The following is a 27,136-nucleotide window of genomic DNA, read 5'->3' on the forward strand; positions in this document are numbered from 1 at the left end:
TAATTGTAGCAATTTATTAACTTCAAGATTGCAGCACAATATATGCAGCTAATTCAAGCAAATATATGTAGAATAACTGTGTTACAGCCTCTTTTAGTACTGAAAACTTTTGTACGCTAATTTGCTTTACAGGGTATAAAGTACCCTGTATGTACCAATTGTGTCCTCCTGTTCTGGCAGTTTTTCATGTTGTTTGAAACTGAAAAATACTCATAGTAGCATGAGTTTTCAAATCAAGAAACAAATCTACAGTTTTGTACCTGAACAAATATATTTAAAAATAAAACTACAGTATACAGAGAGCTTTCAAGAATCTGCACACTTTCTTTTTCAATTGAACAGGGGAATCGTACAAATTCTTGAAGGCTCTGTATACAGTAGTTATATTTTTAAATATATTTGCACAGTTACATAGCTGTGGATTTGTTTCTCAATTGCCTTGATCTACTCTGTTTGCTTTATCTATTACGTTTATTGCCAGTCTTGTTGAGTGAATTACAACTATATCTGTGAGATAGACATCACCTGAAGAAAATAATCCCAACAGGCACAGAATAAGGTTAGCACAAAGGTTAATGTGGTCCTTACAGATGCAGACAGTTATCTATCTCTTTCATAACTAATTGCTCAGTTTATTCAGATACCAGTAATCCTGTTCATCTTGCACATTTCTGGCTGTCAAAACACATTTCTGGCTGTCAAAATCTATTTCAAACTGGTTACCACTACTGAAAAACTCTGAGTCTCATTCGTCATGTAATTCCAAACCAAGTGCAGTACTGTACTGTACAATATACACAAAAATATGACTAAATACACATTTCTGTAACCAAATAAATATCAGTTCAAGCAAAATTCCCAAAAATATTTCAATGAAATATTTTGAACAATTGTTTTACAAATATATATATTCCGCACGTGAATCCTATCTGATGTTACTATTCAACCATGTGTTAGATCTAGAGATAATAAAATTGCTGACACTAGGCTTCTGTACATGGCTAGCACAGAAAGACTAGTAAGTAGCATCTGCAATCACACTGCATCATTTAACTTCTGACCTGAAAGTTTATCTCAGTCAAGAAAACAAATCACTGGGTGCTATTACAAGCAAGAGCCTTTAAAATGCAATCAGCTTAATCACACAACAATAACCAAAGCAAAATAATTAAAATACACCTAAGATTGTAGATATATTGTAATGTGAACTGTCTATTACTGTATACTATATTATTGATATATGACTGACAGGTTTACATTCTTAGATCCTATCTATAAAAATATAATGATTATAGCACTTTAGCAGAGCACAACCCAGCATATGTTCACAGTACAGAAATTGTAATAAAATGGTACGAACATCGAAAAATAACAGGAGCATCCACCAAAAACTTTGTGATTATGCATCAGTTACTGTTGTGGATGAATTAGCATGTTTACCATCATCTTGCTAAAACCACAAATTTCTATAATGAGCAGAACAATTACAAATCATTTAAGAGGAGCTTTCTCACTAAAAAAACCTCTAAATGAATTCAGTAGCACCATAAACTTACACTTTAATTTTCCTTTATACAGAATGACTATAAATACAGGCTGCTTTATGCTCTAAGTTTGATGAAAACTCTTGCATAAAGTATAACTGTGAGAGAAGTGAGCAGATTAAATAGCTCCTGCCTTACTGCAGTTGAACAAAAAGGCTTACTGAACAAATAAGATACATTTGTTTCAATTCTATATTAAACATCAAATTCACGCAAAAGTTTCTTAACCTCTACAGCTAATTACACTAATTAAAGCCACCGATCGTTTTGGAATAATCCTTAATTCTAAAATAAGCACCTATAGTATCAATGAATTTAGTACAGGGCAACAAAAACTTTAATTTCTACTTTTCTTTATCCTGTACAGAATACTTATACATGTGAACTGCTTAATGGTTTAAGTTTGATAAAAACTCTTGTGTAAAGTATCAACTACAAAAGATATGAGCAGATTAAATAGCTCCTGCCTTACTATAGTTGAACAAAATGCATACTGAACAAATTACATAAATTTGTTTTAATTCTATATTAAACATTAAATGCATGCAAAAGTATCTTCTAACATACTGTTAATGAAAGCACCATAATTCTATATAATGGAACCACAGAAATAAAATTCATAATCACCTCAATAAACATAAAACAACCACACAAGCCTTGTACAATGAAGTAAATGCATAAAAACCAAAACAAAAGTTCATCTCCTCTATCCACCATATGCAGAAGCTTATTATGTTTAGGAAGATGTCCAGTAAATAAAAATTTTGTGTAGACAAATAAAGGCCCAGAATACTCCTGACAGCTCTCCATGTTTACAATGCCCGGTTATGTCAATCATCTAAGAGGCTTGCTGATGAATTTGGCAACCAACCCAACTCGCGTCAAGAGTGTCCATGTGGCTTTTATTTGATTCCTACATTTTTGCTACAACAATAACATGAACCAATACTATAGGGATATAATCCCTACCATATCTCTCAAACCCCATATCTCCAGTCAGTAATGGATAAAAATAAAATAATTTATATGGCATATGTTACGTATAAAAGATTTCCTTAAATTTTAACAAGGTACTACTGTATTTGTGTTCTTGGTCATCAAGTTGACTATACTGTATAGCGAACAATAAAATGACAACAATGTTTCTTTTAATAAACTTTCTCTCCCATGGATCATTTAATTAAAGAATTATATTAATTAAAAACTATAACAAACCCAAACAAACTTTACATGATTTGCCACAATCTACGTAAAATTTCATGCGTGGGTTCACAATACATTCATATATTTTCTAAAATCAGTAAAACAGAAACCCATACCTAACAAACCAATGAATAAAGACGGTATTACGTTACAATTTTTTCAGCAGAATCAACTCACCTGCAGTGTCTAGGCAGAATTGTACTCATCAAAGTTGACTGACTTTCCCTTCAGCAAGCCACCGGCCACAGTAAAATTCACTGAAGCTCCTAAATACTTTGGAATGACTTGTTAATATGAATTGTATCCTATTAATTTTTTTTGCTTCAAAATTTCAATTACAGTCCTTGCTAAGCTTTGCTGATCCAACTGCGTTTACATTTCCTTCCAAAAAGACAACAAATGTAACTAAGGGGAATATCCAATGTCATTCAGTGACTGTGAAGGCTTTGCTCTTTCTCAATCTCTGAGGCATGATAGTGAAATGTTACAGATTTCTGCTGGTCAAGCACTGCTCCTTCTGGCAAAAAATTCATGTGTGATGCCACCTTTAGGGACAAGAAAACTCTAATAAGCTCTTTTGGGTGAGAAGACTCTTCAACATAAAGTCTAACACTTTTTCTCCAGACCTGCCTCTGACTTGATGCGTGTATAGAGTTCTGTCAGATCATTCATAACATTCCGCTGTAAAACGGCTCCGGTGCAGAGAAATCCACCCCACAGAGCTCCAACAAATCCACCTGAACATATATCCTGTCCAGTCAAGAAAAGCCCTGGAAATATTTTAACATGTGTAAACCAGTGAAAAAGACAAATGTAAAATATGAATTATAATTATAGCTGTATTTGCTCTAATTTGGTGTTTAAAAAACTTCCTTCATGCTATGAGCTGCAAATAATGCTTGACTTGCAATTTGTTACATTCTCAATGACAGGCAAATACAGTATAAAAAAAAATGTGCTTATCTGAGAACTGCATACACTACGTATGTTGACCTTCTTATATTTATTCTTCATTTAAGACAGGCAAAATTTCTCACTGGTCTAGTTAAACAAGACTGGTAAAATTTTTCACCGGTCTAGTTAAAGTACTTAATACTAATGACACTAATAAAACACTAAACTGAATGTTCTGGCAACATTTAGATATGATTACTGTAGTTCCAAAAATTAACCCTTTAATTTTCCTCACTGAATTGTTAACATTGACCGTGACAAGTTTTAAGCAAGATGTGTCAGGAAAGCCTTTTCAAGCCAAGATAGGGGGAGCTGGAGTCAGTAAAACTTCTGCCACAAAAACTATGAAATGAGCAGTTCAATAGAGATGAGAGCACCTGGAAATGCTCACTGAAAACAGTGATCCTGACTTGGGATTGAGCTGAGAAAAAGATGATGACAGCTCTGGATTTTGTTATTATCTTGCTCCAGTATTTCAAGTTCAATGCTGATTGATTTAACAATGATTTGAAAGTAATTTGTCTTTGTTTTGCTGTTAACCTAAGATTAATGCTTTGTTTTACTGTTAACCTAAGATTAATGCTATCTCATTTTAAGTACTCTGGGGGTAAGATTTTGCCAATGTCTTCTGTTCCTCTGAGTTCCTTGTTGATTCCCAAAAATACCTGATTTGGCTAAAAGGAAAAGGCTGAGAATCCCTTTGTAAATTACAAAAATGCCTGAAGTTCATAATACAATTTTTGAGTAGAATAGATGATGGAAGAGAGAGAGAGAGAGAGAGAGAGAGAGAGAGAGAGAGAGAGAGAGAGCGGTCATAAGAAGACAGCATCATATTGGGTTATGTGTTTAGATCAGTGGTTCTCAACCTTTTTATTACCACGCCCCCTCTAAGAGCTGGTCCTTCCCTCCACGGCCCCCTTGCATCTATGAGTAAAATTCCCTCCCAGATTAGGAGGAAAATAATTACAAAATAATGGTAAGCCAGCATCAACTAGAGTGGTAGACTATACGAAACTAACGTTTAGATACTTTTTCCTTTTTTATAAACTAAAACAAAAATAACGAATATAATTCATTTTTAATTTTCCCTAGGTTCACGCCTCCCCTAGAAATTGCTGACGCCCTAGGGGGCGCGCCCAGGTTGAGAAACTGGTTTAGATACTAATAATAAAACAAAGGTTACATGGTATGAAAACGTCACGGTCTCCACAAAACAGAAAGAAATAGAAATTTAAAATCAACGTCTCACTTGTCATGTAAGCAGTTGAATCTTGTGAAAGTCAAAAATTAACCAACAGATAAGCGACTCATTTTGTGGACATCAAGAGTCAAACCACAGCCCAGAAATAGGCATAAAAAGGGTGGGGAGGCAAAACAATTAAATGCACTCAAGGAGTCAAGGCCTGCCTGGTGAAGTATGTCAACCCCCCTCCTTTAATTATTTCTCCTTGAATTATTCCTTGCTCATCAACTTAGTCTATTAGATGAACTGGTTGTGCAAAACATGTTAGGTATGACCTGAACTAATTATTTCTATTTTTTCTGTGCAAGAAGAGAGAAAAATTTGTCCTGCTAATAAATGTTTACCAGTGTACTGTATTTCCTTCATCAAAGTACCAAGCTGTGAACATTTCTTCAAGAATCCTACTTTACAAAGTGTTCATGTATCTTGGCATTGACAAACGTACATATGCTGTGTTTAAAGCTATGTAAATGAACAAACAGAAAGTCATGTAAGTTTTTTGGTGTGGTCTGGTCAACTATGTAGGTGAGTGCCCCAGCATTGTTGAAGCGATTAGCAGACGATTTGTTAAGTACTGTACTGAAGTTAAGTGGTCAGTTAAGGAAAGTTCTTCAAACTGCACTAGAAAATGCATGGTCATGCAAAATCAAAACCTGTATGAGACAAGTTTAATGTATGAATATAACCTAAAATGACTCACCTGGTATATCAGTCTTAGGCCTCAACAGTGCATTATTCCACAGTGAGAATCTTTTAGAGGTGTGGTCTAGTCCATAAATTTCCCCTTTTGGTGCAGCAATGTAATGTTTGTTTGTCACAGGTGTTCCAATTGATACATAATCAATATGAGCCTGCCAACAAAAATATTGGTTAAAACTAGGAAAAAATCAACTATGTACTGTATTTTGTCATAAAGCTTTTGAGCACAAACTTACACAGAAACAGAGTATTATATTTTTAACCATAAACAAGGACTAATTCTATCCAACACGCACAAGGGCCCATTTTGAATTACTTTTTGTTCTCAATTCTCCAAAAGATGAAAAACTGCGGTAGGCAAAGCACTAAGTGTGTGCAGCCAGATCAATGGGTTCAAACTGGCTTATTCTTCAATTATTTGTCTAACACAGGCTCATTCCCTAGAACATATTCAATATTGTAAATTACTGCTTTTTCTGCTCAATCTTCTACAAGTCCAGTTTATTTTTTACTTCACTGGTAATTACCAAAATAGTAGTTAATACTCATTACTCAATGATTCAGTGTTCTGCTGGCAGCATTGTCACTTTTCAATAGATAGCGCTTACTGATATTTCAGTACTGTACCAGTTTTCTCTTTTGTCACAAATGATCTAATTATTTTTACCTTCATTAAGTTAGGTAGTGTTGATAAGCTAAATGTTTTTGAGTGGTTAAGATAGGTAGCTCGTTTCTGTTTCAAGTTAGTTATTGGATGTGTGGTTAAGATAGGTAGCTCGTTTCTGTTTCAAGTTAGTTACTGGATGTTTGGTTTTTCATCAATGCTAGGTTATTAATTTAGTCTAGTACAGTATAAGCATATGTTACAGCTTCCCTTACTTTTCTGTTTTCTTATGTTGTTTCATCTTTCTAGTTGACATTATTTTACATGATTTTTTTTTACACTGGCACTGCACAGATTTTTTTTCTACTCATGGCAGTCTAATAAATTTTCTTTGTTTTTATGTATTGACAGTCTTCAATTTTAGCTTTAATTGTATTTTTTTGCTTGATCTGGATTTATATCAACAAGTTTGTATAGAGTCTCAGCACTTAAAAATCTGCAAGGCAACATGGCAATTGTGGAGGACTCCAATGATACCCCAGTTCATAACTCAGCCAAGAATATGCTACCAACTTGTTTCTCAGCTTTACTTGATCCAGCAGCATGGAAGGTGAGTGTCTTGGTGCACTCCTGACCTCCATACAATTAACTCTGTTTTGTCACCATTAAAAGCAACAATCACTCTTTCATAATTTGCATGATGAGGAAAAAACTATGTTGTTATAAAACTTACCTTAATAGAAGGAAACAGTTTGCATGCCTGGTCTATAGCTTTATAACCAAAAACATTCTTGACGCTTTCGTACTCATCTCCTCTCTTCATGACACGTTCATTCTCCCAGTCTGAGAACCATTCGTATGGAAGAAATGTTACTAGAGCCATGGTTGTTTTGCCTGTGTTTGGAAATAAATAACTGGATTTAGAACAATGCTTCTGGCTATTGGAGAAATAATAATAATAATAATAATAATAATAATAATAATAATAATAATAATAATAATAATAATAATTTATTATTATTATTATTTTTTTGTGTCTATCTCATCATCCGATTTGACTGGGTGGTATTTATAGTGCGGGATTCTAGGTTGCATCCTGCCTCCTTATGAGTCCATCACTTTTCTCACTACGTGCGCTGTTTCTAATAGCACACTCTTCTGCAAGAGTCCTGGAGCTACTTCAGCATCAGTTTTTCCAGGTTCCTTTTCAGGGATCTGGGGATCATGCCTAGTGTTCCTATGATTATGGGTACAATTTCCACTGGTACAGTATATCTCACATCCTTCTTATTTCTATTTTCAGGTCTTGATATAAATTTTTTCTCTTTCTTTCTCATTTACTCTGGTGTCCCATGGTACTGTGGCATCAATGAGTGATACTGTCTTCTTGCTTTTATCAATCAGCGTCAAGGCTGGTCTATTGGCACATATCACCCTATCTGTTCTGATACCATAGTCCCAGAGGATCTTTGCCTGATCGTTTTCTATCACTTTCTCAGATTGGTGTTCATATCACTTAATACTGCAAGCTAGCTGATGTTTCTTGCACAGGCTCCAGTGAAGGGCTTCTGCTACTGAATCATACCTCTTTTTGTGTTGGTTCTGCGCATGCGCCAGACATTCGCTTGCTATGTTGTTTATGGTCTTGTCTTTCATACTGCACTTCCTGCATATGGGTGAGATGTTATTTCCATCTATTGTTCTTTGGACATATCTGGTGCTTAGGGCCTGATCTTGCTCCATTGTTAGCATTCCTTCTGTTTCCTTTTCGAGTTCTACACTGTAGCCATTGCCATGTTTCATTGCTGGCCAGTTCTTTGGTCTGTCTCATGTACTGTCCATGCATTGGTTTGCTGTGCCATTCCTCTGTTTTGTTTTTCATTCCCGTCTCCGTATATTTCTGGGTCTTAATCTACTTTTATCAGTCCTTCTTCCCATGCACTCCTTAGCCACTTGTCTTCACTGGTTTTCTGGTATTGCCCCAGGCCTCTGCTCTCGATGTTGACACAATCCTCTATGCTTTGTAGACATTTCCTCCCTCCTTCCTTTCATGTTATGTATAGTCTATCTGTATTTGCTCTTGGGTGTGGCGCCTTGTGTATTGTCATGTGTTTCCTAGTTTTTTTGGTCCATGGTGAGGAGTTCAGCCTTCATCCACTCCACTACGCCTGCGCTGTATCTGATTGATGCTCTTACTATAAAGCCTGACGTCATCCATGAACATCAGCTGGTTAATTCTGTTGCCTCCTTTCTTGAGTTGGTACCCAGCATCCATCTGCAGTACTTTTGTCATGGGAATCATGGCTACTACGAAGAGTAGTGGGGACAGTGAGTCGCCTTGAAAGATTCCTCTCCTGATGTTAACCTCTGCTGGTCTTATCCGAGAGCTTGTAAGTACTGCATTCCAGCTGCGCATTGTATTTTTTAGGAAGCTGACGATGTTTTCCTCTGTCCCATATATTTTCAGGCATTCTATTAGCCATGAGTGCAGCATCATGTCCAAGGCTTTCTTGTAGTCAATCCAAGCCAAGCTTAGGTTGGTTCTCCTTCTCTTACTATTCTTCATTACCATTTTATCTATCAGGAGCTGGTCTTTTATGCCCCTACACTTCCTTCTGCAGGCTTCCTGCTGGTGGGGGATGGTGTGTGTATCCTCTAGGTAGTTGTATAGCCTTTCACTGATGATACTTGTTAGTAACTTCCACATTATTGGTAGGCAGGTCATAGACCTGTAGTTACTTGCTATATTTCCCTTGTTCTTGTCTTTCTGTACTAAAGATGTTCCCCCTGTGGTCATCCATTAGGGTGCATGATGGTTTGTGATACAATGTTAGAGTTGTTTTACTATGTGCGGGTGTAGGGCCTTGAAGTTTTTTATCCATAGACAACATTGGGACTTGGGGCTTTCCAGGTGGGCATTTTCTTCAGTTGATGTCTGTGCCTGTCATGATCTTGGTGAATCTTTGTTTTATTCTCCCCATTTCTTCTGCCTTGACTTCCTGGATCCATGTTGCACATTTGCTGTGTGATACTGGATTGCTCCTTGTGTTTTCCCAGTCTCTCTTACTTGGTTCAGCTTCATGAATTTCCTCGTGGTTGTCTTCCCCCTCTTAGTTAGCTGTATGGTCTTTTCTGGTTGGTTCCGGACTTTGTTCTGTTGGTATCCTTTATTACTGTTCATGTACCGTTGGATCTTATGTGCTCTGTCTTTAACACTCTGTTTTATATTTTCTATTGCATTGTTTAGTCCCTTCTGTACTTTGTATTTCTTGTTCAGTTCCTCCCTTGTTTTCTTGCTTCTTAGCCTCTTTTCTGCCATCTTTTTCAGTTTAATCAAGTCAGATCTCATCACCATGATTTCTTTTTCCAGGCCTTTTCCAAGGCAGTTGCTGTTTTGGTTTGTGTTGGGTTGGTTGCAATGGTGGTGCTGGTGTTTGTATCTCTATGAGTTCTACTACTAGTCTTGCTCCTGCATATGCCAGGTTATTTGTTTCTCTGATACTGGTGGGGTGTATTAACCTCATTATTTCATTAACTTATTATAATTATCATTACCAACATCTACAACAGATTTAAACAGTATCCTTATGTAAAATAACTGAAGAAGAAACAAACCACGCCAATGAAAAATTGCATGGTAAAACTTGGGCCAGAGTCTTGGCAAATTCTTCCCTTTACAACTATAATTTGGCTGTCATATTTGGCACCCTCTGCTGCCTGGATCCCCTACTGTGATGACCAACCAGAATCTTGACTTCTGCCATGGGCAGAGAACCGCCTGGAAGAAGTCATGCTATTTAGGACGAAGATGTGGGCCCCAGGATCTTGTTGATGTCAACTTCTCAAACAGACCCTTGATTAAGCTTTCCTGTAATGGGAATGGGTTCAGAAGATCTGACACCCTCAGGTCACTGACAAATTACAAAATTTAAAAAGAGCATCACACTTCACAAAAGAAAAGGATCTGGGGAAACTTGCCTAACCCATGTATGAATTAGGGAAGCTAAATGTCCTCCAGTGGCAAAAACAAAAGAAGGAACCTAAACAGAATGTATTTTGAATAATGGTGACTTGCTGGTTTATCCTCACCAAGACTGAAAGGGAAAAATTGCCAAGCTCAAAAGACAGCAATCTACACCAGTTTCACAAACTAAAATATTAATAAATGGTCAAGATGATTTACAATTTACATGTAAATCATCAAAATGAAAAGAAAAATTATTGATATGCCATACTGATTTAAGTACTACAACATACAAAACTTAGTATATGTAATAAAACTGCTGTCAATTTAATTTTTGCTATAATCAATTTATCATTGTAAATAGTGTTATGATTATTACTATTACTATTATTTACATAAGTTCAACAAGACCACTTCTAAACACAGTACTAACAAAACATTTATGCACAGAAAAGCTGCTTACAACCAAGATTACTGCAATCATTCTCATAACGAAGCTACAGATGAATATCCAATGATGAAACAAACACATGCATGTAAGTAGTGGTATATTTTAGAATAACAGGTACAGAGTAATGGAAGAAACTTCTGAAAACACAGCCACCTTATTGCAATGAAACATGAAGGACTGAATGATCAGTCTGAATTCAGTTGTAGCCTTATTAAATATATGGTCAACATTTACAGCTTCTTGTGACAAGACTTTTCTGAGGCGGAAGTCCAGGATTTAAACTAAACAGCGCCACTACTAATGCACAGTTAGAATTCTGAAAATGTGACAATGTACTTGAAAAATACAGTACCTGGATACTTCTTATCCCATTCGGGGTCTTTTGTCGAGGGAAAGGATATGAAGACAAAGGGTAAATCAACATTTTCTGCTTCCTCACGGGTCATGCTAAGAAAATTGAGGGTCAACTGCAAGAGAAAAAATAAAAACCTGTCACGGAAACATTTGTGAAAGGAAATCTCAGAACACCCTGAAAAACCGGATAATTAATGTCATTATTGTAAAGTAATCTATAAATATTACAGAACCACATTTCCCGACTTTAACAGGGCTCAGACTGAAAATTAAGCATGACAAATTTGAAGAAGCTGCGCTGCTGGATGGTAAGAGGCAAAAAAAGAGCATATATAAAGAGGTAAAGTTTCAGCTTTATACTGATGAGTAAGGAATAATAAACTGAACCATATTCTGAATTTTCACACAAATGAGAATTTCTGTGAAAATTTATTGAACATCTTACGTCATATTTACTACTGAATATGACTGCCTAGTTCACATGAATAAAGCATATTTCATGAGGGTCTTGTCACCTGTACACAGATATTATCACTTACAATCAGGTTTGAACCACTTCTAGACTATAGCACAGCTGGCCTAAATTATTTTTTCTTGAATAAAGGGAAGAAATTTGAGCATGAAAAAGCTTAAGAAAGTAGACAGCCAAAGGGAAGACACTAATTGGATGGAACACAAAATTAAGAGCCGATGCAGGCGGAAGCTGAAGGGATGCAGCAAAGAACCTGTGTCCCAACAGGAATATGATGTCAAGGAATATATCACTAACCATGTACTGATAGTCAACTGCATCTACTATAAAAAAAAAAACATTTAAAAATTGTTTTCACCTTATCGATGTCATTGCCTGAAATGGTCCAAACATTCTTCCGGTGACATATGTCAAGGTCTTCAGCAGAGCAATCAAGGCCCACAAAGACTGACATGCAACCAGGTCCAGACTCACATCTCTTTAACAAGGGCCACAGGTTTGATGATGAAGCTACCTCCATGGGCAACAACTTCTTGTATGTGTTGTAAACACCTGGTGAAAATGAAAAAATGTCAGATCTTTCAATTACATTTGTCGCATAAATACAACTAGATACCCTAGTGAAAATTGTAGCTATCAAAAGCCCTTGCTAAAATTTCATGTAACTGTACATTTTCAAGATGAAATAACATACGGTATTTGGAGAGAAAGCCATTATATCTAGTTCTTGTACTCAAATACTCAATTCTGTTTGAGTTCATCAACATAGATAAAATGTAAATATTTTAATACTACCTGCATCTGAAATGACCAAAGGTGCACTGATGTCTACAGATGATGTTCCTTTTTTCACTTTTACTCCACATGCTTTACCCTTAGAGTCCAATAAAATTTTCTCAACCTGAAATGAAAAATTAAATCTAGGATAAAACTACTAAAACAATGGTAGTCACACCATCTTCCAATATTCTCTAAAGATGTTGCAATTCTGTGTTTCAAGATTATTAAACCATAAATGTAATAGCAGAAATATTTTCTTAAAAACTGAAACTTGATAATTACAGAAACGTACCTCAGCTCTGACCAAAACTTTGCCCCCAGATTCTTCAATAACTGGAATTATATGAAATGCAATCTCTGATGCTCCCCCAACTGGATAGCCAGCACCTATGTTAAAGATAAAAAACAAAAAGATAATCCTTAAATATGAGAAAAAAAGATATTCCTTAAACATAAGACAAAAATAAAACCACTTTTACAGAAATTAACATAATAATTTAAAACCTTAATGTCAATTTCGTCACACTGTACTACACAACACATCACTGGTTAAAATGAGTGAGGGGGTCATTAAGAGATGGGCGATACCTCCCTACTGAAAAGAACCTTGTCTCACCTGCTAAAAGTATTTACTCCTTGGGTCACATGTGGACCACCATAGAATACCAATTAAAGCAGTCATGTTGGTAAGGCTGTGTATGGGGGTAATACCTAAAGTGCTCCTTAAGCAGAATATTTCAGGCAGTAGTAAACCTTTCTATCTGACTCCAACTCCATTACTTTCTGCTTCTTACTTTTCATTCATTCCATGTTTTCTCCTACCATCTATCTGTCCAATGAATCTAACTTCAACTAGAAATATGTGTGTCACTGGTCTCACAAAACTACTAATAGTAAAAATAATTATATATACTAGGTTGTAACTGTGAAATAAAATAAAATATTCTTCTGCATTTACACATATTACAAGCCTGGTACTTTTACTATGGTTGACCAACTACTTACAAGAGAGATGATTCAAGATGAGCTGTGAGTTTCGATGTTCACAAAATTTATCCTCTTATATTCATTACCATTTATCAAAATGATGAAACAGTTTAGTTTTCTATTTGGTGTTTGATTGCAGTACACTACAGTACCACGTAAGGTTTGGTTGAATAAGAATTATATGTACAAAGGGGGCCTATAGATGGTCAAAAAAGTACACTTACTATTCAATTACCCTACACTAAATCTGACCTATGACAAAACTGACTTATACAGCTGTCAGATCATAACCCTGTCAAAAGTGGGGAACTGTCTGTATTGTACTCATCCAAGCCCAAGCTATTATGCACATAATACACTCAAGTAGCAACATAGCATTTGAATTTATTCAAAACTTACATACAGTCGTGGCCCTGTATTCGCGGGGGATGCGTACAACACCCAGCTAATACTTGACACCCCTATTTTAATACTTGAAACACCAATAAACCCCCTCTAAAAATGCTTATACATGAGTATTTAAATAGTTTTATCACAAAGAATGCATTTAATCCTGAAAATTATATGAAAATACAGTAATTCGTGAATATTTCCCTGTGAAGAATACCGCAAATAGGCAAAGTTTCCACAAATGTGTATATACGTTCCACAGAAAAATCCAACAATCCGGAACTGCAAATAGGTAGGGGTCCACTGTACTTTATTTACTAACTTTGGAGAGAAACTGCAAACACAATATACAGTACAGAATATTAATCAATACAATGAGTAGATATAAATTCATTCTACCTCTTCTTCTCCCTATCACTCTCAGTGTCAAAACTTCCTAAAACCCTAGTTCCTCGCTTGACAACATTCAGAGGTGAGGCCGATGATGATCTATAATGATTATGATGAATGCTGTACAAGGTATGCTTTCATATCACCTAATTTGTGTGAATTCTGTGCAGTGTTCAGAATACATTAAATTCACGTTTAATGTATTCCACTTTTCCACTTATTTTCGTCACTGCTTTATCAAACCCATGTGATTATTGTATCACTAAATGTTATAAAAACAAATTTCAGTAACAAAATAAAATCACTCCTCACATGCACCTAAGCAAATTAGAATTTCATTCACTGCTGAAATATTGTCAAAAACTTAATGTTATTTCACAAAATACCAACTAAGATGAATGGGTAAAACTTACCTTCTGCAAAATGCACATGAAGGAGTGATTGCATAGGAAGACCAGCTTTGCTTGGGGGAGTACCAAAATCTCCAAAATTATAACACAAAATATCTCTCAGCTCCTGATCCTTTATTAAGTCCTGTTATGAATATAGAAAAACGTGAGTTACATAAATTCAGAACTATTTTTATTGTAGTAAGAATAAAAAATTTATTTACAGTATGACATTTTTATCAATTCTCCTCTATTCTCAAGTTTGTATTACCTCTGCATATGGTTTTAAGTGTTGGATGCCATTTCCTAATAAAACAGTCTATTAAATACAATAAATACACTTGTAGTTACTCATAAACAAGCCTTGGATACCTAAAATCACTTTTCTCACAGCCTAGTACAAAACCATTTACATATTTTGTTCAGTCACTCTGGTGTAAACAAACGGACTTGTAGTGACGATGCCCATGATATTTTTACAGTAATTTTTAATATGGTTAGAAACTTTCCTAACCTCTTCATATGTACTGTACAAAACTTGATATATAAACAGTTTTGGGGAAGAAGGTATAAAGCATACGTAATTAATTTTGCAAGGCTACAGGCACAGACAAATTGAAACAAAATTACAAATCCCCACTATGTATAGACTAGCCTAACCTAATTTTCTTTGTAGTTTGTAGGCTTAGTTTTCAGGGCATTTATTGTATACCAGTACAAACATCTATGTTGTGTACATTAAATGATGTATCATTATCAATTTCTCTTTTCAACTGCTAGCATTACAGAAATAGACTATAATTTGATATTAACATACTACACTTGCTAACTGTTATTTTCCTTAATTTTTTCTTCTATCATAACAGTAATTTCTCTTCCCAATGTCATGCAAATCTTATTGGAAGTTAACCACAAAATTTCAGATGATACTACTGTATATACGGAAGGATGAAAAGTTAGACAATCTGCTGAGCAAAGACGAACTGGCAATAATGCCCAATGGTTTATGAGATGATGAAAATTGCAAACCTGTATTTTAGACTTATTATTACATTATAAATATAATGAGGAAGTATGGCAACTGCCATATGTACTGTTTGGGAGCCTGATCATAATAGTTCAAATTTTCTTTTTACGGACTTTACTAATTGTACTCTTGCTCAACCAGCAAAAATCACAATGTATCATTGTAGACTTATAACAATAAAAATCTGCAAAATCAAATGATGTCTACCAATTCCTGTTATACCATAGTTAAAGTACATATGCTGTTTCAAAACTAATGGATTAGTGCTAAATGTTTCTGACTATGAAGGGAAGAGCGGCTGATGTTAACACTTGTTGAAGTTCAGTCCAAAGATGTTTCATTATGTAATGGAAAAAATGTAATGATACTAATTATTATGCTGACTTTGGAAAATTTATACATGATTTTAGCCATCATACATTTAGTGATTAAAACCAACCATATACAACAAAGGAAATGGAAAGGCCAGCTATATATTTACAGAGATAATTTACCTCACATATGTACCAGACACAGTTTACTTCAACACTTTTAACATTTTCTCTCCTTCACTTTCACCATAAACATTTCACTACCATAAAGGAGAGTTGGCTCAATGATTGCCTAATACCTAAAAAATATTATGCTTTCTTAGATACACAACTCTTCTCTCGCAAAGTGTTTGGAGAGACCAGTTACCTTTCTTGTTTCACATTTGTGACTAAGTTCTTCTTTCCCCTAATCATCACCCTTTGTGTTTATACTTCCTGATATGGTACCTATAAAAATGAAAACTTCTTCTTCCACAATCATTCTTCTGTCTTCCTGGATTCCATCTACCTTTACATGTGTTACCATATTCTTGTTATTTACTTTACACTTTTTCCTCTTGCAATAGTGTACAGTAAACTATTTCACACTCTTGCAAGTCCTGTAGCTTCTCTTTGCTATGCCAACTAAAAATATATCACCAGCAAACATCAGTTATTCCACATGCCATTCCTGAACGCTTTTCTTATCTACCACGACTGCACCTATATCTCCTGCCTTTCCCTCACTTCCTCTCTTTACTCAATCCATAAAAACATGTACATGGAGCCACAAGACGTCCTTGCTTTAGACCTAGGTTTATGCCGAACCAGTCCCCCTCATGTCTGCAAAAGCTTTACTTCATCATAAAAACTTTGAACTTCCCCAAACACTTATCTTCTGCGAAATATATATTCTCTACCAGTTCTCCCTTAAGTCCTCACAAGTTCCAGGTATGCAACATATGGCTTTATTCTTAGTCTCAAACAACAGACAATTGATGTACCTTTTTCCACCCATATGTCTGCTTTCCTTGGAATGGGTGACTAATATGTTTCTCATTCCATTTTCAGAAAGATTTTGATATGTTGTTGCTAGCCCATGCCCATGAGTCCCGGTGACGAGGGTTAATTACAAAATGTTAACGTAGTACTGAGTAACTGAAACAAACATGCAGGACATCTTAATTCATTAAAATACTTACTGACAACACATCTTTGACTGTCAATGAATTCCATTTGTAGAAATTTGTGAACAAGTTAATAAGTCCAGTTGTCTCTAAGATCTTCACACACCAAAGAGGAATGAATTTTACCCACATTGCACTACGGCTGCAGCTTCGTACTTCATCCATTAAGTCGAAGAACCTTTGGGGGAAATGAAATTTAAAAAACTAATTAGAAGCATATACAAAATACAAGTAATCAAAGGTGCTTTGGCACCACTAACAGGTCTAAAAGCCTCCATGGTTAAAAAAAAAAATTGCGTGCAGTACAAAGGACAATTATACATTCTAAATACTGTATACATTATATAAACTATAGTACCTCTTAAAACAAATGGCCTTCATATATCAATGGATTAGTGGGCACGTTAACTCAAAGACTGCCCCCATAGGTGGGTACCGCCATCAGTGCACCTCATGCGATGCACTGTAGGCATTACTTAAGGTTCTTTGCAGCATGCCTTCCGCCCCTAGCTGCAACCCCTTTCATTCCTTTTACTGTGCCTCCTTTCATATTCTTTTTCTTCCATCTTACTTCCCTCCCTCTCCTAACAACTGATTCATAGTGCAGCTGCGAGGTTTTTCTCCTGTTACACCCTTCAAACTTTTACTGTCGATTTCCATTTCAGCGCTGAATGACCTCATTGGTCCCAGTGCTTGGCCTTTGGCCTAAATTCTATATTCAATTCAATTCAACTCAAAGACTGCAAGTTTATACTGTACATTTGAGAGAGATAAAACATTTTGGGCAGAAATGACAAATTTATAATTAATTTGTATTTTTCATAGCTTAATATAAAGATAGTCTTAATATAAAGATAAATCTGATGCCAGTTGGAAACCGGTAAAAAACAATTAAAATTGTACAAAAGGAATCAGTGGCATAGGGGTTCAGCCACTGGTGAGCATGAAGAGTCGGTTGTTGACCTGCTTTGAGCCCCGTGGTGTCTATTTTTAAAGTAATTTGTATTTTCCCTAACATGAAAACCTCGGTCTTTACATATGGGATTTTTACCAAGAAGCAGCATCAGAAGAGGAAGGAGGTAACTTCTCCTCCTTCGATGGCCACTGCTCAGTCTCCTTCTGGTTCCTTCTGTGCCCCATCTTCCTCCAGTTGCTTCTTCTTCCTTGAAAGATTTTACCCCTTTCCCATTCTTCCATAAGTTTTCATATAAAAATTCCAAAAGCGCATTTTTTTTTATAAATTGTAAATATACATAAATAATAAGGCATACTTGTCAATACTGGCTGCTTCATTTGGGAAATGTTTTTTGAGGCTTTTTGCCCAATTTCGTTTTCCTGAGTAGACGGGATATCTACGAAGTTCCTTATCCTTTTCAGCAAAAACTACTTCATCAAAATCATCCTCTGAAAAAAATAAAATTTTTCTAGAGTGGTATGTATTTACATATAATCCACTTCTCACCTAACAGATGATGTAGCAATACACTAAAGATACTGTTTTCACAATACAGGCAGTCCCCGGTTATCGGCGGGGGTTCCGTTCTGAGGGTGTGATGATAACCGAAAATCGCCGCTAACCGGAAATCCGACGGTTTTATGGGCTTATCAGTGCCGAAAAACAACGATTTTCAGTTATCGGTGCCTCTGTTAGGTATGTGTTGGCACCAATACCCAATTATCGGCACCTATAGCGGAAATTGGTGCCTTTTGGCACCGAAAATAGCCGAATTTTGTTGCTAGACAAGCACCGTAAAACCGGATTGCTATTAACCGAGCCCGCTGTTAACCGGGGACTGCCTGTAAACATATGACTTAACATAAAAATGTAAATAGACTAAAAATATTCTTTTCACAGTAAACATATGAATTAACATAAAAATGCATTTTTTCTTAGAGTAAATTGCATTTCTCTAAATATCCAACCATAATTTATGTAAAGGGAGATTCATCAAGCAAAAGCTGGTTCTGTCATTGAGCTTCATAACGAGATGCAGGTGAGTGCAGGGAGGAGATCTTGCCTTGCTGAACACTCACTTTTTCTTTGTTCAAGACAATGCATCTCACATTCTTCTCTAACTTTAATCTCCTACATTTTTTATGATTTATATATGTACTGTACTAAATATTTCACTTGATTCTTTATTTATACAGAAAAATTTATGAAAACATGCTAGAGCATCTAAAATAATTAAGGTGTCTTTGATCTAAGTTAATAAATTACACTTCATTAAAGTCAAAACTAGAATCCTCCTGACAAGCAAGAATTCTAATGGTGACAATGATGACAAACTCTGTAACCTTGTATATTGTTAAAGAAAGCCAGTTCCATTAACATTGTAATAAGAAAATTTCATAGAGATTTGACAGGAGTAAAAGGCAAAATAACAAAAATGCTTCCTAATTAGGCAAGCAAGAAAGATAATGGAAACTTCATTGCCAGGCACGACCCAAAACCAATACAAGAATTAATGTATTTACGTATGCCATTTGCTAATGACAATTCTCTCATAAAAGACAATGGTTGTCTGATTACTCTGCTCAATAATAATAGACCCCACAGTTAACAAGAAGCCACAGGACTGAGAAAGGTAAAGAATTTCTCGAGCTGAAGGCACAGAAGGAAGAAATTAATACCTGTTCAAAAAAGTATTGGAAATGCCATTAATTCTAAGTCTTCCATTTTCTTTTATGGTGATGGAACTTCAGTAGTTCTAACAATGTGCTGAAATGAGTCTCATTTGATAAATTAATTGTTTTCCCTACAACTGCTTTCATTTACTGTAATTTGTTCTTACAATTCTTTTTTCTGAACTAGGCTACTTCCCCTATTGGAGTTCTTGGGCTTGTGGCAATCTGCTTTTCTACCCAAGGTTGCTTAATAACAATAATAACAGTAGCAGTAACATCCAAGGCAAGACTAACAAAAATGGTACTGATGAACTTGTTCTCTTACAAACCAACACACCTGTTTTCTAAACCGAGGAAGGTCATGGAACTAAGCACATCAGCAAATACAAGAACGTGCAAGTAAAATGGAAGAAAGCAGCCATTAAAATCTCTAAAACCTTACCTAGACGTGCCCACTCCAGCTGTCTGTTTGTGATGTGATCCAAATATGTTTTGATCTCGGTCTGGTAATGCATTTCACCAATGTAATGAATTCCAACATCAAACTCATACCCTTTATCAATGAAAGTATGACAGCAACCTCCAGCCTGAGGAGAAATAAAACAATTTAGAGATTTTTAGAACTCTTTGAACGTTAGAAAGAGACTGAATTCATCGCTGGTATAATTACTGCTCTTAAAAGAGACCAACTACTTTGTGGATGCAGCAACTCTCCATATAATGTATGAAAAAAGAGAATGAACTGGCACACATAAGAAAAAGTTAAGAAAAAGGACGGACTTACAATATAGGTTTAAAATTTCCAGTTTATATAAAATTTTATAGTGATTTATTTTTCAAATATTTATCTCTCTATTATGAAAGCTTTAATTCCTGTGTCAGGCAGGAGGACGATGGTGTGAAAACTAAAAAATTAATAGGATCGTTTAGTTTAAACCGTCTTTTGACCCATCCCTTTCAGTGATTCAAGCGTCTATTATTTAACATTCAATCTTTTCTCCAACCACATGAGTGGGGAGGTGGGGGGGGAATGCATAACAAAGAGGTAAGTATTTCGAAAATAAATTTTATTATAAAAATGTTTATTTTTGAACTGAATCTTACTTCCCCATTATGATAGCTGATTCACACATTGAAGAAAAGGAGGTGGGAAAAGGTGCAAGGAAAAATAATTACAACTCCCAAGGAAACGACAAAATTCCACCAGGATTAAGATGCTCCTTACCTAAAGATTAGAATCCATCTGCTGGTACTTTTGCCAGAAGACCAATTCATTACGGTGCAAAGACTTCTGAAAGATGCTGGAGGCTCCTTGCAAGAAATACCACTCACTCTGATGAAAACTGGACAAAAGGCCTTGTGCCTAGGCCCAGCAGAGCAAAGACAGTAAATGAATAAAGGCTCTTACCTATCTCAAAACAGGCACCTTCATACTCTCAAAAATTTCCCAAGTAAATAGGAAAGACTAGAGTGCAGCTTTCCTAATCGTTTGGGATATGAGTTCTCTTGTTGTAATGAGGGGCCAAAGTGCTCTGCATGATTCATAATGAATCTCTACATCTTGCAAATAGGGCGAGGCAAATACAGCGTTATGGTACATCTCCACTGGGCTGCATTGGTAACACTCAAGGCTGGAAACTGAAGAGTAAAGATGGGCATTCCACCTTCTTACCTTACAGACTCCAAGCAATTTGTCTTTATCCCCTTTGGATGACATCATATATAATGACAAAAAGCAAAAAAAGACAAACCCAAAATCCAGAAACAATCTAGTAGGTAACACTCTCCAATGCATCCTCGCAGGCTGACAACAGAGAAAAAGCTGAATCGTAAAAACCGACGTTGATATCACCCGAAAGAGATGGTTCAAAAGACAGCTAACTCTAAACGATCCTATTACAGTCATCTTTTATAGTTTTCACACTATCATCCTCCTGCCTAACATGGATATTAGTGCTATCACAACAGAGAAGTAAGACTCATTTCAAATATTTTAAAAAGCTGAAACTCTAAATCAAATACAAAATCTATAAAGTAATTATGAAATGAAATGCCTATTACAGCACTATTTTTATAAAAAGACATGAAATGAATTTTTTCTTAATACAATCTCTTTACAAATATACTGTACTATGTCATGAATAACTTCCATTTTCATGAAAATACTTGTAGGTACACAACTGAAGCACATTCCATCACAACAAAGTGCAGTAATATTTGCCAGTAATGCATCCCAACCACATGGCAATTTCCACAACAACCCTTTATGGATTCAATTCCTCCTGTCACTCTACTTCTTAGGAAGAAAGTATTCAAGGTCTCACATGCACAGACATAATTCTCACTTGATCATGTTGTTCCAGTACCAGCACTCTCTTTCCAGCTTTGGATAATAAGGCAGCCGTTGAGAGACCTCCAATCCCACTGCCTATTACTATTGCATCTAATTCCTTTGGCACTTTATCTTTGCTGAACCCTGAAATATTAAAGAAGAAAGCAGTACTATTACATACAAGTTAAATATTTGTTGATAGTAATTTTATAAATACAATAATAATACGTAATTCAAAAGTCTACAAAAGAAACTACCACTGGACAAGCCACGATTACCTGGGATCATAAGATACAGGGCTCTAAGAGATTAAATGACTAAAATAATTGTCAACCGCCAAACTTACTAAAATAACAGAGGTCTTATACACAAATTTCATCAACAGATGTAACATATAAACAGTTATCCACTATGAATATCCAAGTAAGTTGATAGTAGAACATCCAAATGCACAAACACCCATTTTGATTTACAAAATACTATTGTCCCTCCCAAGAGAATTGATTAATAAATTATAAGAAAGCAAATTATGTATGAAAAAATAATGAGACCACTACTAAAAAGACTTAAGAAATGCAGTAAAGGCCTAAACAATTTCTGGGACGTACATTATTCTGTCCTGTGTGCACATTCAAACATTGCATAGCCTATTCTCACTGTGCCACTTGCATTTAAAAAGAATAAAGAAAAGCTTTCCCTTTGGTATTTAGTGCATATATTCTCTATTTTAGACTCTAATCTTCTCACAGTCATCATTTCTTCACTTCACCTAGTCATGAAATGCTTTACTGTATAGGCAAATCCTTAAAGAATACAGTAATGTATTCTCATTTATAAATCAAACTGCCACTTTACTATCATCCAAACTGATTTACCAAACACTCTTAACATACTGCTGTAACAGCATTTCTTCTAAGTCACTAGTTTTCAGATGGTAGACCAACCCATGGAAAACAAAGTTTCAACTCACTGCTTCTTCGCAGAGAAATTAAATGTATCACTTTATCATATCTCACTTGTTTAAAAAATATAAATACAGCAGTCAGATGTTACACACAAGAAGATAGTCAGATGCTACACACATGAAACAAACTACTGTCTTACAAAATATGTACAGCAATTGGATCATATTAATTGTTGCTGATATTATTTTACATCTTTTTATTACATTGTGGATAATAACATTCCTAATATTGAGAAATCTATACTTCCTGCAATAATTAGTCTAGCAAAGCACAGTATGTTAATATCCTTATTTCCAAAGCACAGTATTTCTTTTACAGATACTTTACTTTCTTCTTGTGAAATTAAAATATGTAGTATCTTGGTCAAGTGTAGATTTCAAGCCAGTCATCTACACACTTTAATAATACAATAACAGTTTCAATATCCCTCAGATCAACAGGACATAAAAAAAATCTAATCAACCCACCTTGCTTAAGAACTTGATCTCTCTGTTTCTGATCAATAACTTTAGGCTTTATTTCTGCAGTGCATCGCTTTTCAAATGGGTTGGCTGAAGATGGTTTTGAGAAAACAGACATAAGAAGTTTCACAACCACAAAAGCTGCAGCTGCAGCTATCAGCAGTGTTCCAATAGCCATTTTTCAGTCTGAAAAAGTAAACAAGTACAGTACCAGTAGATTTTCAAAAGGTTTTCAGTGCATTACAATTTGAAACTTAAAACAGCATAGATGATTATACCATCTCTATATGTGCTCCTTACAATGAGGTTTATTCATTAAATCTGTGTACAAAAGGACATCTTTGTTACCCTGACACTAAACACAAGTATCATAATGAATTTTCATTAAAATACAACTTGAGGAATAGAGCAGGTAACACATTTACAAGAAAGTCAAATTACGGAATTCAATTAAGAAATACCTTACAGTCCCAGGACAGGGGCTCTAGAAGGCATGTTTTCACTCTTCCAAATTGCCATACAGTAATGTCTTTTTTTTTTTTTTTTAATCTAAAGGATTCCAATCTTATTGCTAAAATTTCACAGAGATACCCCTTGATACTTGGCATATTGCCATTGCACAAAAATGGAAGTAACTTGACATCAAGTTCTTTCATTAACCTTTCATTAATCCTGGAATGCCTGTACGAACTGGGACTGGGAAAAACTGAACTTTCATACCTCTGTGTCAGATATGAAACCACTCTAAAAAGTTTAAATTAACATTTTTGTTGAATTATGATAAACTTTTTAAAGGTCGCTAGATACCATACTGCTCAGTTGTAAAGCTAGGTAATGTCCAAGGGAGTACATTAAAATCATTACTATGTACCCAACACAAAGTACGAAAGAAGTAACAGGTAAAGAAAGTGGCTTTACAAGATATAGCCTATATGGATCTTGAGGAGACATTTGACAGGGTAATGAGATAAGTGATTAAATGGGCATTACAGAAGCGGGGGTATTAGGCTAGTAAGATCCACTGAGCTGATGATGTTACTGCAACATAATACATACAAGACTTATGGTAAAAACAGTGGCAGGAATTGCTGAAGAATCTGTGTTAAATGTTGTTACCCAAGAAGGATCAACATAATCTTACTGGTGATTACTGAAATTAGTAATTCTAAGGAAAGGGTCCACACAGAGAACCTGACGTTAACAGTGAAATCAGAAGAACATGTCTTAAAAATGTTAAAATAATAGGAAAATGGTACGGCAAAAAAACAAAGGGAAAAATCAGTGCAAGCAAAACCAGGTTAATAATCAGGAAGGAAACAATAAATAAAATGGGATTCGAGTTATGATAAGCTAATGGTTGCCACGAAGGAAGCATATTAAGAAATAAAAATGGGAATAAAGACCTAGGCCAGCATTTACTCACTTGCGTTTGGGTAGGAAATTCTAATTACCGGTAATAAAAAAAAAATAAAATTAAGACTTGCTTAGGTAAGCCGTCAATTTTTGGCTGTTCCTCTTGGGCGGAAATACGTCAAATTTATCAAACATTTCTAAACATTGTCATATACTATAGGATGCCAATAAACTAAAATCAAATAAGGTTGGCATATTTGCAAATTAGGATGGCCCGTTTTAACCGTATACAACTAAGGCCAGAAATGAAAGTATATTTATCAAATCTCACTCTAAGTTCCACAGACTTAATTTGACTTACGGCTAAATGCCTTTTGTATAAGGACCAGATGATGACGTTACGTCCTACGCGTGATAATTGCCATTTGCACAATCCTAAATTCAGGAACAATCAATCCGGGTGGGACCTGTTGCTAAGACGTAGTGTCGGTAATAGTATTCGTAAGCGTTGGTGTTGGCTTTAGCACGGCTCTCACGCTTGCATGTTAAATGTCTTCTTCTTTCATTTTTTATTAGACGATAGAATTCTAAATGATGTTTTACGATAGTAATGATCTTAATTGAAGTGTTTGATAGGGTACAATATCTGAACCAAAATCACGTTACTCTGTAGCATACAAAGTGAATACATTAAGCAGGAAAGATATGGAATACTAAGATAGAAGCCTTGACTTATGAGATTAATGGCGCTTGAAATCACCAGAACACAGAAGTGACATAGCGAACTAAAAAGTGTTATTTTTTACCAGTGGTAAACTTGCATGTGGATGATAGAATGTTCTCCCGTAGTAAGAAAGAAACATTATAGGTGACTATAAAAAATTACTTTTAGCACTAATTCATAGAAGATTGTAGTACTTGTGATAGGAAATAAAGAGAAAATATGAAATAAAAAAAATGGTTAACGATGAAAGTATTGAAACATTAGAGAAATGTGTATGTACCTAGGTGTATGGTACTAAAAAAAAAAAAAAAAAAACTAGGAAACAGGCAAAAAATGCAAATAATGCTACACGAAATTAGAAAATATGGAGCTGTCAGCCCAAGAGGAGCCATGGCTTCAACTTAAGATAAAAAAAAAAAACATGACAGCAATACTTGCAAAATTAAGACTTTTGGATTAATGAAAGCAAACGAAATGAAAGAATCAGGAGACGTAAAATACAAAATTTAATATTCGAGTCTCCGGACAGCCAATGAAGAATTAGAGGAATTTATTTCTGGTGATAGAAATTCATTTCTCGCTATAATGTAGTTTGGATTCCACAATAAGCTGTAGGTCCCGTTGCTAGGTAACCAGTTGGTTCTTAGCCACGTAAAATAAGTCTAATCCTTCGGGCCAGCCCTAGGAGAGCTGTTATTCAGCTCAGTGGTCTGGATAAACCAAGGTATACAGTACTTAATTTTAAAAAAATTGAACATGTCGCAAAGACACAATATTGGGGACTGCGAGACAGGAATATGACCATTGGATAATAATTATGCTTGTACATAACCTATGTAGCTTTTGCTCTTTTTTCGCCCAAGAGAAAATATCGATGCAAAAAAATCTAACGATATTGACTACATCGACTGGTGCTCTTAAAGTAGCAAACAACAAATTTTAACACTCGTAATACCATTCGTTTCAGGTTGCAGAGCTTGCAGTAAAAAAGTTTAACTTTTAATATTAAAATTTGTTATTCACTCACCGAAAATGGAAAACAAGAAATATATAGTCTGGTTTGGAGATAAGATTTGTGTTATTAAGAACATAATGCACAGACGAAAATGACCCTAGATATTGGCGTTGTTTACAAGATGCGTTTGTTCTGCACAGATCCTTGCCATGCTGATTAGAATGAAAGACATTAGTCAAAAGTTTTTTTACTAGAGAATTATATCTTAAAAGTGCGAAACATACATTAGGCCTATAATATTTATAAATATAAACTGTAAAAAAAATATACTTTAAACTTCAGCCATGGTTTTATGGGAAACAGCGTTTTATAGAACTTCAGGACTTACCGAGTTGGGTAGGCGACAAGAAGTGAAGGCAACATTGACTGTCACCAGTGCCGTCTTATAAAGGTGATAACAGGCTGATAAGATATGAGTACTACCTTTTGCTTGATCAATATGCTATAATTAAACACAATGGTTAACCTGTCACTGGAGTCGAATGACGGTCCCTGATAAGTTTGTGTCAAAGTGCGAGGGGATCAGCATATCGTTCCACAATGTTCAAAACATAACCGTGCATATGTTTTTTTTTTTTTTTATGAGAAACGTAAGCAAAAATAGTTTCCGAGAGGTAGCATTTTCTGCTAGACTTTTCAAAGAATATTTTAGATTTGTTCCCACTTCAAAATTTCGGATATGTTTTATGTTAATAAAATACAAACTGCTTAGGCAATATAGAAAAGAATG

At 35.3% G+C, this 27,136-nt stretch overlaps 1 protein-coding gene across 2 annotated transcripts; it reads right to left on the reverse strand.

The window, feature by feature from the left end:
* Nucleotides 1-26,978, reverse strand: LOC136835620 (all-trans-retinol 13,14-reductase-like). Of its 2 annotated transcripts, none has more exons than XM_067099386.1 (14): nt 26,735-26,978; nt 23,321-23,500; nt 21,902-22,032; nt 19,999-20,143; nt 18,200-18,332; nt 16,944-17,106; nt 14,449-14,569; nt 12,561-12,655; nt 12,284-12,389; nt 11,847-12,040; nt 11,015-11,129; nt 6,981-7,141; nt 5,645-5,795; nt 1-3,517 (listed from the first exon to the last, which is right to left on the reverse strand). In XM_067099386.1, exons 2-14 carry the CDS (start codon nt 23,490-23,492, stop codon nt 3,354-3,356), a joined length of 1,851 nt encoding a protein of 616 aa, XP_066955487.1. In that variant the 5' UTR covers nt 23,493-23,500; nt 26,735-26,978; the 3' UTR covers nt 1-3,353. The 2 variants fall into 2 exon arrangements, with proteins under 2 accessions (XP_066955487.1, XP_066955486.1); XM_067099385.1 differs by lacking the exon at nt 26,735-26,978 and adding an exon at nt 25,029-25,203.
* Nucleotides 26,979-27,136: the final 158 nt, after the last annotated feature.

Source organism: Macrobrachium rosenbergii, chromosome 55 (genome assembly GCF_040412425.1).
Source record: "Macrobrachium rosenbergii isolate ZJJX-2024 chromosome 55, ASM4041242v1, whole genome shotgun sequence".
Taxonomy (NCBI): domain Eukaryota; kingdom Metazoa; phylum Arthropoda; class Malacostraca; order Decapoda; family Palaemonidae; genus Macrobrachium; species Macrobrachium rosenbergii.

Coding starts and splice junctions, on each gene's coding strand:
- LOC136835620 (XM_067099386.1), bottom strand. CDS start 23,492: ATGGCTATTGGAACACTGCTGATAGCTGCAGCTGCAGCTTTTGTGGTT. Junction 14,570..16,943: donor CAGTCAAAGATGTGTTGTCA/GTAAGTATTTTA, acceptor TATTCATAACAG/GACTTAATAAAGGATCAGGA. Junction 12,041..12,283: donor TTTGGTCATTTCAGATGCAG/GTAGTATTAAAA, acceptor CATTTTCACCAG/GTGTTTACAACACATACAAG.